Consider the following 24069-nt stretch of genomic DNA (forward strand, 5'->3'; position numbering starts at 1 on the left):
ACAGGTGTCTGAAACTCAAGAATGTATTTAATTTATGAAAAAATGAATGAGCTTTTACGTTTTAAACTTTATGTTTAGAAAAAAAAATCAAATTTTGTAGTTAATTATCTCAATTTTTAGCACAGTTTTTAATAGATTTGGAAAACTCTAGAGTTTCATACACCTGTATGGCTTTTATGCTGTGCAAAATTCATCAAAGAATCTCTCTTACTTGTGAAGAACAATGTACCTATACCAACAAATGCAGCCAACAGAAAGTGAAAAAAAATGATGAAATTTCATATCCAAAAAAAAAATTTATTTTGTTATGTTTTTGCACTTCCACTGCTATGAGTGTGAATCCTGAATCCTTCCTCGTCATGCTGACAAAGTTTTATGAATTTCTTTGTAAAAGTATAGACAGTAGAAAATAAAATGTCCTGTGGTGCCTCTCTTGCTCCAAGTCGGCCCGTTCGACGTTCTACTCCCCTTAAAAGACTTTCACCGTGGTTGGCACGTGGATCAAGTCTAGGGAGCGGTGACAGATTACCAGGAAAACAAAGAACTGGGAATGGGTTTTGTGAAAAAAATGGCAGAACGTTTTCGACTTCCATTCTTGACGTGTTCCGCGGTGGTGACTACGAAGGTACGAACGTCACGAAGACAAGGTTCTCCGAAGCTTCGGCGAACGAGCTCTCTCGAAGTGACTGCCCGAGACGTTTACCTCCTGGGAGGAGACGTTTAGGTGCGAAAAATCTTAACCGGCGCCGTTTGTCTCCCAGAACGGCCCGGTCGGCCGGTCAGCCGGCGAGCCCCGAAGATAAACTCGCTGCCCCCACCGGCCTCTAATTAAAACCGCTGCGTTCTCCGAGATTTACGCCCGAATATTTCACTGGTCTTAGCGGCGGCCAATTACAAAAACTCCACTGTTTCCCGCTAATTGGTTCTTCGGAGTTTTATTTCACTGTCGAGTTACGGCAACAAATGCCCCCGCCAAGCGGCCAGCATAAGAACGGGGAGGACGGAATTTCTCTCTCTCTCTCTCTCTCTCTCTCTCTCTCTCTCTCTCTCTCTCTCTCTCTCAACATCACCCCCGCCCTCCCTACCGCTGTCCCGGTCCGGAAGAGATGGAAGGAGGAGGGCCACCATCACGTATGGCGCCGACCAGCTGATTTATACGGGGCTATCCGCTTTCACTCGCGAGGGGCGAAATGAGTGCCGCAGAGAGAAAGAACTGCGATCGCCTGAATTACACGAAGCGCGCTGCAAAGAATAGCTGGCGCACTGGCCTCTTGTAGATCTCTTTCTCCCTCTCTGTGTGTGTATGTGTGTGCCTCACTCACTCTGTTCGCTCTGGAAGAGGAAATACAGCTCTCTAGTCCTCGGTGAAATGTACTTCTAACGAGATTCTTTCGACCCTATGTCACACGTAGCGGAAAGGAATTTTTATCTCTTTCACCACATGTGACAAAGTGTGCTTTATAAATGGTTGTTATCATTATAAATGAAGCGAATTCACAATTTTTTTTTTTTTTTACGGTTCTGCAGACATCAACTTGACAATTAAGAACTTCCCACGTTCGGCGCAGCATGTCCCTATCAATCTGTTCAAAAGCACTGTTTACGCAAGCTCGCACTTCTGGGAGGCTTTTTGGTAAGGAAGAGGGTAAACACACGTAGCCCCCCCCCCCCCACACACACACACAAAATTGCATGAAGTTAGGTCGGGAGAGCGCAGAGGACATGGCATGAATTCCTGATCATCAACCCCACCACGACCGATCTATTGGTTTCTCGATTTCCTGTTTAAGAACTGAAAAACATAATGGAAGTGAGGTGGGGCACCATACTGACGACGTCCACATTTTCGGTCTCCAGATAGGGCACGAGCCAATTTTCCAACATGTCGAGACACAGGTGTCCTGTAACGCTTACTCGGTGCTCGTCACCCTCTAGCCTAATGCTCACTGTTGCGCTCTCGCGGCAGAAATCTGAAGTGCGGCTGTGACAATACAAAACTTTGTGAACATTTCTGTATGGGTTTTGAATTATGTGACAATATGTAAATAAATGTAACTACAGTGAATTTATGAAATCGCTTCAATCATTTATGGTAACCTTGTGCTAGCAATGTTTGTAATTTACTGATCAGTAGGCACAGGGTACTTTTACGGTTAAATTACTGCACAAGCGCAAATGCCATATAAACTAGATGTGCGGTGCGATAAAAGACCCCATAACACCAAAAATACTAGTTACCAGGTGAGCAATTTTAATTATCTAGGATGTGGTATCACGAATGATTATGCGAAACATGTATGTCACAATGTAGCAAAATTCGGAAAGCTATGCGGAATAAAAAAAAAGGTGCTTTACAAACAAGACACAGAAAATTAGACGAGTGAAGTTTTTACAAAGTTACGACCGTCCGCGCACTATTCTGTCGAAGTGAGGCGTTTACAGAGGACAAGAAAGTAAGTACCAGTCACCTGGAACGTGATGTATTGCTGCTCTGAAAGGTCGTACCAGAGAATAAGAAGCAGCGACATTAAGAACGAATTAAAAGTATTGCACGTAAGAAAGAAAATTGAAGGCAGCAGAAGAAAATGGAGAGATCATCTCGACACAATCAACAGTGGAAGACTGCCTTACAGATGTAAGAAATTGTAATCCGCTACGCCGAAGAAGTGTGAAAAAAGAGAGAAAAAAAGATGGGTGTCGTAACAGGCGAATGTCTAATGCTTGAAGTACAGAAGAAGTAGTCTGCACTTGTGTGATGAACACTCATGTTACAGAATGAACTGTTACAGAATGAACTACTTTTGGGGCTATTTTTAAAAGGTCTGTCTCAAAAGATTGGATGGAATATACCGATGTAAGTCAATTATAAAATGATAAATATATTGCGGGTTAAAGGTAGTATTACACGAATGTAGCACTGACATCTCTTGCAACGAAGATGATTTGCCAGAATCTTCCTTCCTTTTTCTATGTTTCTAAGGACAATTTTACGCTCTTTGGGCCGATTCTTAAAAGGAAAGACACTATCAACTTATCTCTGAATCCTGATTCACCACAGCCTTAGGACCTATATAGTGGGGTGGTTGTGGTTGGCGCAGAAGAGTCAGATGCAAGTCCCTGTGCGACAATTATTATTAACTTCTTGTTCGGCCGACTTTTGTGAACCGTTTCTGACAATTGTCGGGACACTTCCTTCAAAGCGACCGATTTTCGGTTCACTAGTTCACCACTGTCTCTTGCTCTGTCCCTGACGATATCCACATCGACGGAACGTTAATCACTGACCTGTCTTCCAAGGCGAATCTGAGGCCTCTGTTACACATATTTTATACAACTGGTGCCACACAGATCCTAAATATTTGTAAAAAGATCAGCTGGAGAAGTAACATTATTGAACTACCAGTATCAATCAGTCATCATCAGTTACCATGAAATTATTTGGAAATACTTATACTACAACGTTAGAAATAAGATAAAAACCATCCTGCTTCACTGAAAATACAGTCAGCAGTAAAGTACATCAATACACTCAACAAATGAATTAATACAGTTAAATAATATTCGTTCGCTGTCGTACTCACGAGAGTTGTACCTGATCATGACCCTGTACGAATGTTGTTTAATGATTTTACTGTTGAATGTGTGACTGCATTTTACTTTTGCCAGATTTTTTTTATTTCTGACACCACAATAAGAATGTTGACATACAGGTTGAATGTGAAGAGTTTTATTGTTCTTCAAGGTGACTACTTGATTGGCGAGAGTGACTGTTTTCTCTATCAGTTCGGAGATTTAATGTTTCGTCTATAGTACCTGCTTACACACGAGAACACGAGATCGATGTCGATTTCAGCTGACTCCTTACAGAAAGCTGTTCAAAATTTCTGGTCCATGTTTCCGACTCCAGCTGAAAAAAAATGGCGCAGTTGATTCGGATGTTTCAGCGTTTGTACTGCCAATGATATGTCGCTCTACAGTTTATGGAGAAAGTCGAGAATTCGATCTACTTCCGTAGAGAGGTAGTAATTTTTTTCCTGACGTGTTCATAGTAATTTTTTTTCCTGACGTGTTCAGCGTGTCCACCAAGGTGTAAGGAGCACAATAAATTTCAGCACATCACTGTCTAACATGCTGGTCTATAGAAATCATGCACTTGATATGTCAACACATTTCTCCACACACATCAAGTTAGTTCCAAGACATCCCGTTACCTATATTTAGTGGCTGTAATAATCGTTCAAAGAGACGAGATATTATGACCTCCGCAGCCTATAAAATATATAACGCTCGTCGTTAATAACAGAAAGTTCTGCATTTGAAATCCTATAGCCACCGTACTCCATCCTCATATCCGTATATCAGTTAAATGTGGCTTTTTCTCGGGAATGTGTTTATTTGCACCCCAAACAGTGGTTACGCGGTTTCACGTTCCGTATAATGTGTCGTTTATTTTGTTTTATACATACGTCAAAATGCTGGCGAATGGCGCATTGCGTTCTCTTTCGGTGTTACGTGCTTTCACTGTTGCGTAAGCCGGACCAACAGTTCCATCAAATTGCGGTCGTTGCACGCTGTTTGTCTGATGCTCGCAAACAAGAGTCATTTAATTTAGCGCGCATGCCTTGTGGGTCCCCGATTTATTTCTCGCGTCGGCTTCTAAAGTACAGAGTGAACGCTAGTGTTCACGCATCACAAACGCTCATTCCGTGAGTGAGTCATCAGTTCGCTTCACAATGGTAAAGCGAAACGAAACTAGAGAAACACTATAATTCCCGAACGTGTAGACCACGTATTGTAGTTGAAAACTGGGTACCTCCTGGAGAACGGTTACTGAAAATTAAAAAGGCGACAATATACGAGAAGTCAAAAGACTGAACTTCCGGCCATAAGAGAAACTTTAATTACGGTTAGTATCTTGAACATACTTGATGAAGAAACACGAAGTAATAAAATCCGAGGCTGTGTAACAACAGGAGCACAACTTTTTCCTTCTTTTTTTATGTTATCGATGATCCCATGTTTCTCTGGTGCTCATCAATGTTTTTGATAATTTTGGCCTATTGCAGTCATTAGGTATTTTGCCTTTCTGATTTCCTTATTCAGCTGGTTTCCTCCTAAAGCGACTGTTACAAGGCTATAGCCAACAAGGTTTTTTTTGTATCTATGACCATGTGGCAGCGAGATTCCTTTTCAAGTTTTAAAATATTTCTTTTTGCTCTTTTGGAGATCGTTAAATAATCAACAATGCTATCGTCTCTAAACGCCTCAGTCGATTATGCGCAGGAGCACTTTTCAGTAGAATAGAAGAATATCTTTAAAATGTGTTTTGCTTTTTACTACTCAATGGTTTGTTTACTATAACAGTTAGTTGTCTTCTCCTTATAAAAAGATGCACTCCTATCGGCACACATTTTATAACTCCGAACTACAATTATTGTTGTTCATTGTGGCTATACCACTGGAACAATTCAACTTTCGTACAATTTAGGCCTAAGTTTTATTTCTGCTGCCGTTTTTAACATCAGGTATTTTGTTGCAACGTCAATCCCTCAGAATTACAGTTTTCACTTTGATTATTTTCATTACTTTTCCAATGCTGAAGTTAAGCAAGTATCAAGACAAAAAAATATTACCTCTCTTTCAATGTTAGCTTCCTGTTTCCACCTACCGATTTCTCTCTTGCGTAACAGTAATACAAACGAATCAGAGGTTTATTGAAGGCTAAAGTGTGTAAAGCTTTTATGTCAGAGATTAAAGTACCCCATGTAAAACACGCTTAAGATCTTGCCCAAATGTTTGATGAGGCCATTACTTAGATGTGCACTATTCGAGTTACGGGTATCAGCACGACAACGTTTCCACAAGTGAAGTAATCCGTGCGTTCCTCACGGATGGGAGTTACGGACGTTCACATTCTAAACCAGAGCGATTAGTCGTCCCGTGTTCATCTACGAAGATGCTGTTGTCTGAATGAAAGTATCTTCGTTAAGTTTCCGCAGCGGATCCATAAAGTCTACATAAAGTTTCATCCAGGCCGTGGATGTCAGATCTCCTTCGGGTCCAAATGTTTGGTAGTGTTCGAGTATGGCGTCTGCAACAGATGTGTGGCCATCTTCGGAAGGTCATGCTTCTGCAAGAATGATGACGTAGGAGGTCTTTGTGGACGGTGCCCTTAGCACATTCCAGGTGTTAGGAACGTCTCCCATGTCTGACAGAAGGAAGAAATCGAAGAAGTCCACATTGTTTAGTTTCATTTTCAACTTTTGGTTAACTTAATTACGAGCTTACGATTATAAATGTGAACAAAGCGCTCATATCAAAGTAACTAGAAGACGAAGTAAACGAATATATGGTTCAAATGGCTCTGAGCACTATGGGACTTGAAATCTGAGGTCATCAGTCCCCTAGAACTTAGAACTACTTAAACCTAACTAACCTAAGGACAGCACACACATCCATGCCCGAGGCAGGATTCGCACCTGCGATCGTAGCAGTCGCGCGGTTCCAGACTGCAGCGCCTAGAACCGCGAGGCTACCGCGGTCGGCGTAAAATAATATAAAACCTGAAAATATTAGCAAACTGTCCACAATATTGCTCGACATGTTTACACTAGCATTTCATCAGTTCAGCTTCGTCCAACCGTAGATTTTCATTTAAAAAACTGTGTGTGTGCGTGGGTGGGAGTGTTTTTTTTTTTCAGTACAGAAAGATGGATATTAATTTTATTTTTTTGCTAAGTCATCATGTATACAATAACGTGTGGGACTGCCTAGCATTCTACTTCTTCCGTAATACACACGTTTTTTTTAACTTGGTAAACGCCGAAAATAGAAATACGAACTGAATAAAAGCTTTCAAGCGTTATATTGCCATGAGATGGATTTCATACATACCAAACCGCACTGACTGTAGTCTACTTCCGTTTGCATGTCGGGAGCAGGCTATGAAAATTATCCTCTCCAAATGCTGGTGCGAGGTCAGTGAATAGTAGTGGTGCATTCCGAGGTACCTGCTACGAATACAGCGAACGGAAGTTATTCCCATCGCCGGAATTCTTTCATTAAGACGCAATAGGGGGCTGTATACATTCACTGATAGTAAGATGTGTAAAGTGTAACCGCAACATCGCCGTAACGTCTTGCGAAGCGAGGGCAGTAAACGCTATTGACCACGTACCATCTCCATGGGGACGAATACGATATTTATTCCAAATGAATGTTTCACTTTTCCGCACAGTATGCGCTGATTTGAAACTTCCTGGTAGATTAAAACTGTGCGCCTAGTCGGGACTCGAACCTAGGATTTTTTTGTTGAAGACTTTACCTTTCGTGGGCAAAGAGCTCTAGCAATTGAGTTATCTAGCCGCGACTGAGGGCGCTTATCACAGCTTTACATCCGCCGGTACCTCGTCTCTACCTACAAAACTTCACAGAAGTTCTGTATATCTTGCAGGAGTAGCACTCCCGGAAGAAAGGATACTGACGACAAATGGCTTAGAGATAGTCTAGGGAACCGTTCCGGACTGAGTATTTATTCTGTTTTGAAACTTTCTGGCAGACTAAAACTGCCCGTATATCTCAGTCGATAAAGAAAGATAAGGTTCCGGGATCGATTCCCGACCCAGCACACAATTCTAATGTGGCAAAAAGTGTCAAGATATATATGGTGAAGGGTTAAACCTCAGAGTCGAACCACCGTAGTCAACAGTCACAGCGACTCGCCGTAATTATCACATACTGAACAGTTACACTAAAACGAAGATTCTTATACTTATACGGTGTGAAAGGATATTATGGACGGACCACTAGATCAGTTGCAGAATGGAATTGGCTAGAACTAGGAAAAAAACTTTTCACCATACCCAACAGTTTTCATCGTCATCATCATTAGTGTTTTGATATATGCTTTTGGATCAAAACCTCATATACACTTTTCAATGCGTTATACTCTTTAGCTACCCGCACTCATGAGGCTCAACGTGATCTCTAATGTCGTCTTCTCACATTTCTTATTCTGTTCTCAGTTTCAGATCTCTTGGAATCCATAACACAGTTCTTTCGCTTTGCTTCGTGTCCTGCCCGTCTCTAATGCGTTTTCATTGCAATTTTAATTATGTCTTATCTTCGTTTCCATTTGCATGTCTTCCTCTCACTTCTTGTGATATCCAACAATCATCCCTTGAATCATCCTCAATTTTTGAATGGGTTTCTGCGTGGCATCACTGTCATATTCTACCAATTTCCATTACGTTGCATGTGGGCTTCAATGCTGGGAGCGAGAGACAGGCGACGTGTATCTATAGTGACATTAATTAAATAATATCTTTTCGTGTGTGTCATAAACAAGAGAACGACTTTAACACTTTCTTGATTTCTGTTTTCAAAAAAACCACCTATCCCTACAATGACTATTCTTGTACTTTTAATTAGCACAAACGCACAAATGTGTTGCGCGGAAATGGTCTGAGAGGCAGAAAATGAGTGCCACACGGCAATACCAATGTCTCCGGTAGGTAAAAAAATGGTTCAACTGGCTCTGAGCACTATGAGATTAACATATGAGGTCATCAGTCCCCTAGAACTTAGAACTACTTAAACCTAACTAACCTAAGGACATCACACACATCCATGCCCGAGGCGGGTTTCGAACCTGCGACCGTAGCGGCCGCGTGGTTCCAGACTGAAGCGCCTAGAACCGCTCGGCCACACCGGCCGGCCCGGTGGGTACAACGGTCGCTGTTCCTGTCATAATTCTTCGGCCATATATCGTCCAGTGAAAGACCCGGACGACCTTTGATACATTTCTGTACAGAATGTACTGTCCCCCTCGCTGTTCTCCAAACAGATCTTCACAGCTGTCTGAACGCGCATCGGATGGCGTCCGCGTTGGCTGAACACATACGAACGGTCATTAGCTCCCATGGCGACCGCCACGCTTGGCTTTGAAATCTGGCGGTCTTGATCTTGTTAGCGCCGTCTCGGCGGGAAGAAAACAAAAGAAACCGCCAGTGGCGAAGAACAATGCCTCACGACCGACCGACTTAATCTAAAAACAGCCGCCGCCGCCGCCACTAGCCGCAGAATCGGTCGCGCAGCGGTTTTTAGCAGTTTTGCCAGATACAGGTTTCGCTTCTGCTGCTATCACGGTAAGCGCTCGCGCCACATACAAAGCTCACGACCGCGAACTTCGACATTATCTCCACATACGCTTCCGTCGCCATGTATCTAGACTGCAGCTAACTCGTACTGTTCTTTCCCACAACACAATTGCTTTCGTTCTTCGAAATAGAAAAGGTATGCTTGTGTTTGGAGGGGCTGAAACATAGATACGCCTCATTATAACTTACTCAGCTTCTTACTTGCCTTATACCGTGTCTCCACAGGTTTGGCTGGTTTTTTCGGATTCGGCATTGCTAGTGGCAATGAGTGGGCCACAAACCTTTCCTGAGATCACCACTCTTCCCCTCTCCCTCCCCCCCCTCCCCCACCCCTCACCACAGTACGGAAACAGTGTAGTACTTCTGTCTGCGCACATTGTTGCCTCATGTGCAAGTGTGTGAAGGTTTGAAATGCTTGCAGATAGTGTAACTAAGGCGGGAAGTGGGTACCAGCCCAATATTCGCCTAGTCATATATGGGAAATGGCCTAGAAACCACAGCCAAGCCCTGTGCGCCTCCCCGGGAGCGGGCGCTTTAAGGCTCTTGGCCACTGGCGGTGGGTGATCGTGTCTAACATACTACAACACACTGCAAATGCCATTTCTCTTTGAAAGCGCGCAGTTATATAAATAAAATAGATTGAAATCTGTTTTGTGCGGCTCTCTCCGCGATAACTAGAAACCAGTGTGGAGTGCTCAAATGATGGTCAGCCGCCCTACGGTCAGACGAGGCAAGGGACACAGCAGTCTGTTTCAACTGGGCGTGCTCTGGTTTTAATGTCATTCCTACCGGAACCAAGGGTGCTACATTGCTCATAGCACCAGGTTAGCAGTTTTCTTTGATAGCGCGTGTCAAGTATTGTGCGAATTCTGCAGATGAGGTGCTAAAGATGCTCTTTCCCAGTAGATCTTTGTAGGAGAGTTAAAGAGTTAGGTTCACATACTCCAGATTTAAAAGAGGCAGGATGTTTGCTGTGTCCTGAGGAGCAAAACTGGGGCGATGCCTTGTAAGTCAAACACCCCCTCGGACGCTTCGCCCGACGCTTCGGCACTGCAGCCTCTAGTGAGGAGATTTCTGTAGTGCCGTCCCGTGACAGTTTGCCCCGACCAGCCTAATCTGTTAGCACAGCACCTTGGCTGTCCGAAAGAACACTCAGCGTGCTTTTGCCGGATAACGGTTGTGTGCTTTTTGTACAACAGTGAATCCACATGTTTTCACTGCTTGCTTTGTTGCTTTGCTTCTGGGCCGTAGTGACACACGGAGCAATCATCCTTATTTCAAATGTGTGTGAAACCTTATGGGACTCAACTGCTAAGATCATCAGTCCCTAAGCTTACACACTACTTAACCTAAACCGTCCTAAGGACAAACACACACACCCATGCCCGAGGGAGGACTCGAACCTCCGCCGGGACCAGCCGCACAGTCCATGACTGCAGCGCCCGTGACCGCTCGGCTAATCCCGTGCAGTAATCATCCTGAGTGATTTGGCGACTATGGAAGTTCTCCACGTTGGCCCGGCATACCTGTAAATTTTACAGTCCTGCTTCACATCGGTGGGCTGTTTGAATCTGCATGGGGAATTGTGCAGCTCAAGTGATGGCGATCTTTGTCGTGTTCAAAATGTCTTGCAAGATGTTGAAAACAGACCCACGAGTGATTTCTATTTTTTCACTATCACCTCGATTGATATACGACGGTTTTGCAGCACTAACGCCTCGACTTTTCCTCCGCAGACAGATGGTCTGCCACTTCATTCTTCGTCACTGAAACTCTATTGCGTAAGCAGTGTGCATTGTTGTCGTACACTTCCATTAGCTCAGATCGCATTGCAGTGCTATCCGTGCCCATACACGGGAAACGAATACGGCGCAATACTCTGCTTCATCAAAGGAGCGTGACATTTTATCTCGGCTCCTCTAACGGTACCGTAGCGTCCGGATGTTAATGTGTGCCTCGACGGTAGACAAAACAAAACAAAAGAACAATCAAATAAAAAACTAATAACTTTCTTCTAATCGACAATTAAAACTTTATGAGTACTTGTCGTAGATTATCCGCTCAAAATACCGCCGTACAGGCGATTCCAGCCCATAAACTGACGGTGCCATACTGGCACGGAAGCAGCGGAAAAGTTCGCACAGTGTTGACGGGCGGCTACGGTCGTGTGCAAGTAAGGAGGCGATATCTGCAGAGATGGACGGGGACAGCTGGCGCCCCTGCCTCTGTCCCACGCCTCACCCCAAGCCGTTGTCTAACCTGCTGACTGGCTACGCTGGGGTTCCCCTGATGTGTCCCTGCCAAGTGACATAACTCTGTGACACTTTGATCGTACATAGCAAAACCTGCTACACTATAGTACAGAAGGTAAGTGAAAGAAATACACCACCTGACGAACTGAAATTATACCGCTATTTAAGGCAATAATTAGAACTCTACGCGATTCATGGTGGTCCATTGGGTATGGTTTCTAACGGGGCGACTGCTCGCCACGCAGGCAGTGCATGGTCAGTAAGGTGGTCCCACACTGGTCAAGTCGTTGGTAAGGAGTTCTTGCGGTAGAGCGTTTCGGTCCTCTACGATGAGTTGACAACTGCTGGTCGCTCATTGACACACTGAACGTTTTGCGATACGTCTCCTCAGCGCATGCCACATGTGCTGGGTGAGATTTATGTCGAGGCAACGACCAAGGCACGCCTTTCGCCGAATATCCTGTCGTTTCAAGAGCTCACCTGTGCTTTCCGATGCGGTCGCGCATTGTCATCCACAGAAATGGTCGAGCAGGCCACTGAAAAGAGGCACATCAAGAGGGCGTACAGTATCACAACAACATTGTATATCCCCACACCATAGCAAAATGGTTCTGAGCACTGCGGAACTTAACTTCTGAGGTCATCAGTCCCCTAGAACTTAGAACTACTTAAACGTAACTAACCTGAGAACATCACACACATCCATGGCCGAGGTGGGATTTGAATCTGCGACTGTAGCGGTCGCACGGTTCCTGAATATAGCGCCTAGAACCGCTCGGCCACTCCGGTCACCACACCGTAACACCTTGTCCTCCCAAGCGTTCATATTCGCCAATGTTCCTCGGTGGATTACGTGTCGCCATATCTCGCCATGTGATGGTGCGTCCAGTATTGTGTCACATGATAGCTTTGTTGGTCGAGTAGATAAGTTGTGCGGAGGCATAGTCTTGCATGGGCACACTGGCCCTCAAATTTTCGAACACGGTACGATCAGGTCAAAGTTATTGCGACACCGTACTCCCTCCTCACGTGCGCCTTTTCAGGGGTGCATTCAGTCCTCACTTCATTTTTATGGACGACAATGCGTGACGGCATCGAAGAGCGCATGTGGAGGAGATCCTGTAACGAGAAATATTCGGCGAATGGATTGGAGTCCCAGTTCCCCCATCGAGCAGCTGTCGGGAGCGTTTGTAAAACATACTGCAGCACGTCCACGATAATCCAGCAATTGTGAATCGTGCTGCTGGAGATATGAAACGCCCTCTTAACAAACTTGTGGACCACTTGCGAGAAGTTGCAGAGCTACAATGTTGTCCTTAGTGGTCACACGCCGCCACGGGACCATGAATCGCGGTGGCTTCCATTTAATTATTGGCTTTGAATAAAAACGTCTTTTTTGTTCGTCACACTGCGTATTTCTTTCACCTGATTTCCGTATTACACCGTACAAGTCCAATAGAGTTATGTTATTTGGGCCGGGTGGGGTGGCCGAGCGGTTCTAGGCGCTTCACTCTGGAACCGTGCGACCGCTACGGTTGCAGGTTCGAATCCTGCCTCGGGCATGGCTGTGTGTGATGTCCTTAGGTTAGTTAGGTTTAAGTAGTTCTAAGTTTTAGGGGACTGATGACCTCAGATGATGTCCCATAGTGCTCAGAGGCATTTGAACCATTTTTTTATGTTATTTGGCAGCCACACATCATTTTGGGTTACTTTCACCCTTAAGTTTTCCACCCTAGCGTTCAAGCCACCCGTAATGAACACTACAGCGAAACTTCCTGGCAGATTAAAACTGTGTGCCGGACCGAGACTCGAACTCGCGACTTCTGCAAAGTTTGGAAGCTACGAGACTGGGTACTGGCAGAGTTAAAGCTGTGAGGACGGGGCGTGAGGCGTGCTTGGGTAGCTCATTTGGTAGAGCACTTGCCCGCGAAAGGCAAAGGTCCCGAGTTCGAGTCTCGGTCTGGCACACAGTTTTAATCTGCCAGGAAGTTTCATATCAGCGCACACTCCGCTGCAGAGTGAAAATCTCATTCAACAGTACAGTGGTTCAGCACCTCAGCCAAGTGTAACTAACGCGAGAATCACCGCTGACTGTTCTCCGCGCACCGCCGAGGGCTTGCTGCACACAGACGCGGCAGGATGTAAGCTACCGGCTGGACCGTCGTGGGGTACACACCACCCCTCACCCGGGCAGCCGCTTCCTCGCCCGCACACCACTTCCAGAGCGCTACGGGCGCCTACCTGCAGGGCGCTACCGCGCGCCCTGCCGCTGCCTGGGTCGCGACACACGCCGTTAACGAAGCCCAGAGGCCTGCGCTCTGAGGCCTGCCCGCCATGAGTTAGTGGCGTTAGCGTCGTTACGCTACCTCCGTCCGCAGATACTCCCGTCAGCAAATACTCACGGCCGCGGCGCAGCCGACGGCGGGAACTACGTCGTGTTCGTGTGGACGGAATCCTTCGCTTTCAGCCTTTTACTCGCTACTAACGACCTCCCTCGCGCCTCCTCGCCACTCACAGCGCTAAATCACGTTGGGCAACTCGGCTATTGTTCCAACTTCGGAGCTGTCACGCGAGGGACCCGGTTTCGATTCGTGACACTGCCAAGGATATCCTCGGTAGGAGGATAGGAATGGGGTCCACTCCGCTTCACGTGGACATCTCAGCAGTTACGCGAAGGAGAAGGGAGGTGGCCCCGATATATCACAGTCGACCAAGGCACGGACGTTGCTTCGAGAGATCAAGAAGGGAGTACCCTGCGCAGTGCGCGCTAACACTATTTCCTGACTTCCAGAAAACCTTCAATACAGCTTCTCGTTGCCATTTAGTTACGTATACACACTGAAGCGCCAAAGCAACTGCGCATTCAAATATGTAATAGGGTGCTGCGGTCGGCAACGTCTATATGTGTCAGACGCAAATTGTTAATTCGGTTACTGCTGCTACAATGGCAGCGTATCAAGATGTAAATGAGTTTGAATGAGGTGTTATAGTCGGCGCACGAGCGATGGGAACCAGCACCTCCGAGGTAGCGATGAATTGGGAATTTTACTGTACGACAAAAGAGGGAAAGCAGAAAGGTGGAAGGAGTATACAAGGGCAACGTACTTGACGACAATATTATGGAAATGGAAGAGGATGTAGATGAAGATGAAATGGGAGATATAATACTGCGTGAAGAGTTTGACAGAGCACTGAAAGACCTGAGTCGAAACAAGGCCCCGGGAGTAGACAACATTCCAGTAGAACTACTGACGGCCTTGGGAGAGCCAGTCCTGACGAAACTCTACCATCTGGTGAGCAAGATGTGTGAAACAAGTGCCAGTCTGAGATGGAGGGGTTGACACAAGAGAGGAATCCTAGGCTAGCCCCATTGAATTCGTCACAAGACAGACAGACAGAGAGAGAGAGAGAGAGAGAGAGAGAGAGAGAGAGAGAGAGATAAACTGCTATTCAAATTAAAAAAATTGTAATTCATGCAAATATTTGTTAACTAATTTTCGAGTTTCATATTTGACAATGAACTGAAATCAAAAATTGGAAAAAATTACTTTCATCAAGAATCGGACCAGCGTCCTCGCCATTACAAGAGTAGAATTCTATCAACTCAGTTGTCATTCTTTTTAGCCCTTTACTGAGGATTCATTTTGTTAACAAGATAGGTTTTATCCAACAATTTCAGTTCTAAATAAAAGAAGTCTTCATAGTATAACGGAACAGGAAAAAAAAATTAAATGTGGTAAATCAAAGAGGAGCACATTCCAGATGAAACACTCGTGTCGTCCCACTGTCAGTCTTGCTGGAGAGCGTGCTGCACTTGTGAGGCTACTCGGTGAGGCCTGCTGCTGCTGGTGGAGGTGCCCGGCCAGCGTACCCTCCCTGAGGTACAGGCAGGGCTATCTGGGTTCCGGGTGAGGCCTGCTGCTGTTGGTGGAGGTGCCCGGCCAGCGTACCCTCCCTGAGGTACAGGCAGGGCTATCTGGGTTCCGGGTGAGCAGCGGCGCGACCGGCGGTAGGCGCGCCAGATAGCATCGCCAGACGAAAGCACGCTCCACAGACTCGGCTTCCGGAAACTGCCGGCAGGGCGCGACACCATTCTCCATTTCCCACTCGTTCCGCAAGGGCTGCGGACGTTGCCGCAGCGCGATGCCGTTGTCATGGATCCAGCGGGAGAAACCCACAACCTGTGTCAGGAATAAATGCGTTTTGTCATTTTCCGTGATACTCCTCACTAGTGCAAGACCGCTTCTCCAGTCTCGGTGCCAGCATTTTGTTGGCGTAGGTACTATCTACCTATATGGTACGTTGGGAGTGCGTCGATCCATGTCACCGGGATGATAGCGGGAGAAGTAAATTGTTAGAATGGATTTTTCCAAAGAAAGAAGAATCGAAACTCGCAATACATCACACTGAAAAGCCGGCCGCAGTGGCCGTGCAGGTTCTAGGCGCTCCAGTCTGGAACCGCGCGACCGCTACGGTCGACGTTCAAATCCTGCCTCGGGCATGGATGTGTGTGAGGTCCTTAGGTTAGTTAGGTTTAAGTAGTTCTAACTTCTAGGAGACTGATGACTTCAGCAGTTAAGTCCCATAGTGCTCAGAGCCACTTGAACCATTTGAACCATAATGAAAAGTGTGAACTTATTTGAACTTTCGTCTACGCCTGAGGAAAGCATTGGCTTTGGATGTTACCCTTACCAACGGCCACAGTTTCTCTTACTCTTGCACATTTCTCGCTATTATCAAACTAACATTAGTTGTTTACTTTATCTGACAGTGAAGTCGAATGAAATTTCATCTAAAGATGAACTTCACTACTACTTTGAAGAATGCAGCAATAATTTATACTTGTGGGTGAATTTCATTTCGACAAGAGAACGAAAAGGTCCCCAGCGGTGTGAATGTGTGACTGACTTTTTGAAGCCCCTGCGTCCCAGGTATCACACCGTGGTGGAATTAAAAGAAAGACTCTCGCAATTTCGAATTGATTGATAACGTCATTGCTGTAGTCACACGCAAGAAATTGTGAAATTCTGTTTTATAGATTACTGCCAAACGAGGGCCCATCAGAGTGAATGACTGCAAGGTGTGGTAACTGGGGCCCATGAGACATAGGACTCTAGCTCACACCACGGTGTAGGTGTTATCGAACAGCCGATGCCACCCTGTCCTTGTGAGCCTGACTGCCTGAAGGTAAAGCCGTAAACGGCTTCAAAATCAACTGCATACAATGTAAACAACCAACACAGCTAAGTGTAAACTTAGTATGGAAACAGCTTCAGTGCCCATAACAAAAGCACTTACTTCTTTTCTTGTGGTGCGTGTCATCTTCGAGCAAAACCGTTCGTTTTTTTCTATCTGTATAGAAATCGAAGGACACGAAACGAATCGTCATTTCCTCATTGGTACTACCACTGTACGAACGCGCGTCGAAGTATTGTCCAGCGACTCACGAGAATGTCCTCGTTAGCGTGTGGTAGCTTGTCAGGCGCGAGTACAAATAGCAAGCGTCAGCCTGTCACAGGGAGCCAGATGGAAATGAATCGTCCAGCGGATCGGCGGCGGTGGCGCCGGGGCTGTGATGCGGCAATCACGGGAGGTGGCGCACGGGGCCAGCGGGAAAGCCGTCATTCCTCTACGTCGAGATTTTCGGCAGCCGGCGGTGACGCGGCTAGCACGGCCGCCTCATCCATCACACGCCGCGTCTGCCAGCAACCTCTGCCGCGGCGGCCATCACTCAGCTCCTTGGCAGCTCGCTACCAACTTAGCTGCAACCTAATACCGACGCACGGGATTCTCGCCGGCCGAAACTGCGCTGCACGCTGCCCGTGCTACGGTGTTCGAAACCTGGACTGCGGTAAATGTTTCTGATGTCGGTCACAAAAAGAGAATAATACGTTGAATCCCCGATCAGTCGACAGACTATTTTATCACCACTCTTCCACTTCTAGAAGCCTATGTAGTCGAGGTCAGGAGCGCCGTGGTCCCGCGGTTGCTATGAGCAGCTGCGGAACGAGAGGTCCTTGGTTCAAGTCTTCCCTCGAGTGAAAAGTTTAATTTTCAGTTTCGGCCATATAAAGCCCCATTCAACGTATGTGCGCACGTTCATCGTGGAACACAGTTACGTTCGAGAGCGTTTACCGACGACCCAACAATCGACATCGAAGGACGTGTACCATCTGCTTCTTCGACAGATCGCCCAGAATAGGGTGCAACGGAAACATACAGCTGTTAATTGGCACGTGGTGTGGCGCACGGTCCACCACCCCCACCTACCTACAACAGTCAGATCAACATGATACATTGTCATGAACCGAAAATACCCTACGAATGATAAAAAGTACGCAATACACTTGGCGGAATCGCACTTGTGTCAGCAATGCGGCGTGCTGGATACGGACGACCATCGGCTGGTCTGCGGCGAGACACTGGCTGTCTGGACTCTCGCAAGACAGATAATAGCGTTCATGCGGCGCACTATCTGTACAGCAGTCTGTTCTGACATAGTATTTTTTCCCAGAGGAAACGTATTTTCCGCGTCATACGACGAACGCAGTGGCGTGGATCACAGGTATGACGGTCCATCACATCTATAGAGACACACGTACGAACTTACTGAACGTCCTGGATTACTGGAAATACTTGCAAGATGGACACACAAAACTATCACGGCTAAAAAAAAAAGTGGTAGAGCACTTGTCTGCAAAAAAAAGGTGGTAAACTTACGCTCGTTCGGTGACGCTCGATTCGTAGGTCACCTGTTCGAATCTCGGTGGTGGAAAAAATATTCAGTGGTAGTATTTGGTCGGCTTGGGGAGGCCAGGTGTTGACGTACAGTTCATCAAAACCAGAATTTCTGCTCACGAAGTGGATGAAATTTTGGACCTTTGCGCAGTGTCTTAGGGAGTGAGGGCCGTAGAGCAGTGTTGATGGTGTTCCCATCGTCGCACTGGGGCGTTATGTCCGACAGCCCCTTGCTCTTATTCGAGAGGAATAGGCTATTTTCTGGCACTATGTTTTACCCTCTCCCTTCTCTCACCATCGTACAACGCAAATAAGACACCGCACAACACACACACGCCCATTACAGTCCCCTACACTGAAGAGATACGCTCAAGACACAATCTTCGTACAGTTATAAGCCAAAACATTATGACCACTGCCCACCGCGAGGCTGGTGGCGATGCGGACAGGTGACACGGTCGCAAAAGTATGTAGGTGGAATAGCCATGGAATCATCCTAGCGAAGATATCGGCTGCAAATGGGGAAATACATTGAGATAACCGACTGTGACGAAGGGCAGATAACTATTACACAGAGTATGTGAACGAGTATCTCGAAAACGGCGAACCTGGTCGAATGTGAGCATCTGTGCAAAGAGGTAGAAGGGCAGCGAAACTACCATTAGGCCCTCAATGGTAGGTCGTCCACGACTCTTCACAGAACGAGCGGTTCGGAGGCTCGGTAAAGTAGGATAGATGGTGGATCTGTGGCATCTCTGCCGGAAGAGCAAAATCCTGGTGCACCCGCAAGTGTTTCAGGAGCAGACCGTTCGTCGTACATAGTTGAATATGGAGCTCCGCAGCAGGCCACACTACGTGTTCATATGTTGACCCAACGACATCGTCAGTTACGACTGCAGTGAAAACGGGACAATCGGAATTTTTCTATACTAGGACTCTGGCCGGCTGCACTAACGCCATCATCGAAGTGAGTACCTTCTCAAAACGTGCACGTCGCCCTGACACATACTATGGGAGCAGTACTATGCTGTAGGAGACACTCTCCTGCACTAGCATGGGACCTGTAGTAGTAATCGAAGACATGCTGACAACTGCGAACCATCTGCATCCCTTCTTGTTTGACGTCTTCCACGACGGCGATGCCATCTTTCAGCGATATAAGTTAATTGTTCGTGTCTTGGAGCCAGAACCATGCTACAGTTGTTCGATTCACGTTGATGTCTCGCCGACCAAATTCGACATAAACTCTATGGAACCCATTTGGGTCGCTACTGGGCGTCATCACCACGTACGCAAATCAGCTGTCCGTAGTGTACGCAAATTACATGACCTGTGCGTAGAAAACGCCACATACCTCCACAAATCTACAAAAAAAACTGTCGGATCCCTGATATCAGAGCCTGTATTTCGTTCCAAAGATGGACAAACAAGCCATTAAGCAAGTGGTCATAATGAAACTTCCTGACAGATTAAAACTGTGTGTCGGGCCGAGACTCGAACTCGGGTCCTTTGCCTTACGCGGACAAGTGCTCTACTAACTGAGCTACCCAAGCATGACTCACGCCCCGTCCTCACAGCCTTAATGCCGCCAGTACCTCGTCTCCTACCTTCCAAACATCATAATGTTTTTTCTCTTGAGCGTACACCGCGAGGGTAGGGGCCACTGTGTCTGGAACATGAAAACAGTTTCCGATTAGACGGTTTTCCAGTCAACAATACCGTACCATTCTCTCTTCAAGTGGCAACGGCCTTGCCGCAGTGGATACACCGGTTCCCGTGAGATCACCGAAGTTAAGTTACCATTCAGCCGCCATGCGTTGTTGCCAATTTTCGCTGTGCACTCAGCCTCGCGATGACAATTGAGGAGCTACTCGACCGAATAGTAGCGGCTCCGATCAAATAAAACCGTCATAACGACCGGGAGAGCGGTGTGCTGACCACACGCCCCTCCTATCCGCATCCTCAACTTGGGATGACACGGCGGTCGGATGGTCCCGATGGGCCCCTTGCGGCCTGAAGACGGAGTGCTCTCTTCAAGTAGTTTGCCTCTAATATTAAACTGCCTAGCTGCACAGTGGTTCGTATTCAAGATTAAACGATATGTATTCCAGTCCAAAAGCTGGGTGAGCCAGTGATGAAGTCGTAGGAATCTAAGGACAGACCACTTCGAGTTTTACGATGTATCGTACAGTACAATAGTGTTCAAATCAACATAGATGTTGAGGATAATTTTAATTTATTTGAAGCCCAACAATAAACAAAAATTGAAGAAACGGAACGTCGAACTCTGAATTCTTGCAGCTTGTTACACTGCGCAGCACAAGATCAAAGTACTATTCAATCTAGATTAGCACATTACGTTGGAAGTTCTTTATAACGCAGTAAAATTTTAATAATCTAAAAATTTATGGACATTTGATCAGTGTGCAGTTAGTGTAACGCCGCGGTATTGTAGTCAAGCTGGTCCCTACCACCCGCTAGGGGCGTTCTAAAGTTCGTGATGGCCAGTAGGTTGTTCGACTTTGAAAAAACAAAAATAAATAAATAAATAAACTTTTAATAAGGTTTTCATAAAATTCTGACTCAAGGTATTTGGTAAGATATTATTATTTGCTTTAATTTGCCGTGCCTGTACTTTATAAATTTTATATAGTAAAGTAAGTTCCCTACTTTATAAATCACCATTATTGTAGAACCTCTGGGCGGCTAGAAAAATTTATGATTAACGAAGACAGAGAATTGAGCGATAGGTAAAAAACGTTTACCGCCCCTGGTGTAACGGATGGATCTTTTATCATGTGTTACTTGACCACCAACAGAGCTGAGTAACGTTGTCAAAAAACGAGTTGCACCATAAGAAGTACACGCTATCAAACAAAAAGACGATTATGACAATGATGTTCTTAGTTAATGGGCAGGTGTGGCAGTATCTCTCACAGAGCACCACTGTACGACGGTGAGTCAAAAAGTCCTTGCCTCTACTTTTTTACCCAAACTGTGGCTGTAATTCGAAGTCAAGAAATCGAGCCGCGCGGGATAGCCGTGCGGTCTAAGGCGCTGCAGTCATGGACTGTGAGGCTGGTCCCAGCGGAGGTTCGAGTCCTCCCTCGGGCATGGGTGTATGTGTTTGTCCTTAGGATAATTTAGGATAAGTAGTGTGTAAGCTTAGGGACTGATAACCTTAGCAGTTAAGTCCCACAAGGTTTCACACACACTTTTGAACAAGAAATCGATTCCCAGGACAGGACCTTTCTTGGACCAGCCCGGTCTTATCTGCCGTCAGTTGCTGGAGATGGCAGATGTGTTGCACACGTCCAAGGCCTACGAGCAACAAAGTCTGATTCGTTTTCTATGGAACAACTAAATACACAGGAAAATGCAGTTCACGTATGGGGAATAGTGTCTCTGCTTGAATGTGAGGGGAGGAGAAGGAAGGTGAGGTGTGACTCCCAAAAACATTTGCATGGCAATAAGCGATCTAGGAGGCAGCGTTCGTCGCTGATAGACGGCAACATAAACGCAATGGTGGAAATGGATAGGTGTGTGCACCTCAAGGATATTTCCCGGGGTCTTGGAATTCTGTATGGGAGTGTTTGCGAGGTCGTTCACGGGTCCTCAGGGAACCGAACACGGATACCTCGAACGCTCATTATCATGCAGGTCTCCGCGGGACCTCATGCGAACTTACACCTCCTCCTCATCATTATCATCATCATCATCATCATCATCATCATCACACGTCTCAAAACGAGACACTTTTCCCCATTCGTGAGCTATATTTCCCTCTGGATTTTGATACGAGTTCTTCGCGTGCTCCGCAGAAGACGAATCACACTTCGTTGCCCTTAAATCAAATAGTTGAAATGGCTCTGAGCACTATGGGGCTTAACATCTCAGGTCATCAGTCCCCTAGAACTTAGAACTACTTAAACACAACTAACCGAAGGACATCACACACATGCATGCCCGAGACAAGATTCGAACCTGCGACCGTAGCGGTCGCGCGGTTCGAGACTGACGCGCCTAGAACCGCTCGACCACCCTGGCCGGCGCCCTTACATCGTGGACGTGTGAAGCACAACCGCTATATTCAACAACTGACTGCAGTGTCGCGCCACATGGCTACTGTCAAATAAAGCCAGGACAGATGTCTTGATGATGATAACGATGATGATGATGGTGGTGGTGGTGGTGATGACGATGATGATGATGACGACTGTGGTCGCATGTTATTAGTGCGGGAACATCGCTGTATTGTTGTTGATGATGATGCTAACGATGTTGATGATGACAATAGAGTTACTAGCCCATCCACACCCTGACACTGCTCCCCACCTAATAAAATCTGGAATTTGTGACACATATGTACGAAACTAATACCACGCTTCCCATACACTAAACAAATTTTGGGAAAGCATTTCTTCTCCACACTCTCCTCCTATATGAAACAACTAGGCAGTCCCTAACAACCTCAGAAAAGACAAAATCGTAGCCCCACGTCTCGAAGATGTTCTGACGACGGTGGCGACGTGTGTGTTGGCAGGCCGGCCGCACCCCGCCGCGCTGCTCCCCGCCAGTATGCTGGTAGCGTGCGCGGGCTGCGACAAGCCCATCCTGGACAAGTTCCTGCTCAACGTGCTGGAGCGCACGTGGCACGCCGAGTGCGTGCGCTGCTTCGACTGCCACGGCAACCTCACCGACAAGTGCTTCAGCCGCGAGGGCAAGCTCTTCTGCAGGAACGACTTCTACAGGTGAGCCAGCGACCATTTCTCATTCCCACTCTCATTCTCTCAATACTTACATTGTCTCGGCTGCAACGGGGAACGCGATCATCACAAATCGTCCGAATGACAACATTTCACTGCACTGACAGTCACTGGACGATGTAAACGCCCCTCTATTTTGTACTGTATCATTCATTCTGCAGTGGACTGTTGGCTGCTTCGAAAGTTATTGCCAAATAAAAACTGTGTGCCTGGCCGGAACTCGAACCCGGGACCTTAACTTGTCGTGGGCAACGGTCTTATTGGCTGAGCTATGCAGCCACCAACCACGACCAGCGAAAGGTAAGGCTGCGGCTTAGAGTCCCATTCCGGCACGCAGTATTAACCTGCCAGGAAGTCTCACTCCTCCGTTTTGTTTCTACTGCTGTGGAATTTCTGCTCGAGAGACATTCTATAGAGCATGCCCGATGGCGCTGAGTAATTTAAGACCTGGCCAAATGGTTAAAAACACGCCTCGCATTTACTCTATACTCGAACGTTCCACTAATTACTGTGCATTGCATACGCAGAGCGATATTAGAAGTGTGAGTCCATGCACTGTGTCACGTCACATTATCTAGTTTTTCGTTCTATTCAGCAAAACATCCAAGTAGGCTAGTAGTGGGTAGGGGGAATATCTGACAGGTAATTTCTAGTTTTGGCTTCACTTAAGGACGACGAGAAACGTCCCAAAAGCGTTGGTTGGTTACTGGGGGACTGGACCTATTTTTAATCGTTTACGCGAGAAGAGTACCAATTTTGATTTTAAGCGTCACTAAAAAAGCGACTGTAAGAACAAATTATTTGTTTATAAAACCTTTTCTACTACCATTTACTATTTTTATTTTTATTTATAATTTGAATGATGAGTTTCGGGAAATGATTCCAATTTTCAATAGCGTTCTCCGTGTGCTATGCCACTTACTCGTGTTGCTTTCGATCAGTAAGGAGCTTAAGCATTCTGCAGTTTTTACAGTAATATATAAAAACACGCGAAATTTTTAGCTAATGGTCGATTTTTATATAGGGATAATGGCGGGCTTAGAAAAAAGTTCTAGTTACGGTAGTCTTGTAGTCCACCTGTTCAGAAAGTCACATACATTATTTTCTGTGCAGAGTACACAATGAAATTCTATGATACATTTCTCTTTCGTACAT

General features: G+C 46.2%; 1 protein-coding gene across 1 annotated transcript in view; it reads left to right on the forward strand.

Annotated features, from left to right (window-relative positions):
• Positions 1 to 24069, forward strand: part of LOC126284542 (uncharacterized) — a 495687-nt gene that overhangs the window by 151682 nt on the left and 319936 nt on the right. The window contains exon 5 of the mRNA XM_049983544.1: positions 22692 to 22899. Within this exon, the coding sequence (XP_049839501.1) occupies positions 22692 to 22899 (208 nt within the window). The remainder of the gene's footprint in view (positions 1 to 22691; positions 22900 to 24069) is intronic.

This window comes from Schistocerca gregaria, chromosome 8 (assembly GCF_023897955.1).
Source record: "Schistocerca gregaria isolate iqSchGreg1 chromosome 8, iqSchGreg1.2, whole genome shotgun sequence".
NCBI classification, from domain to species: Eukaryota; Metazoa; Arthropoda; class Insecta; order Orthoptera; family Acrididae; genus Schistocerca; species Schistocerca gregaria.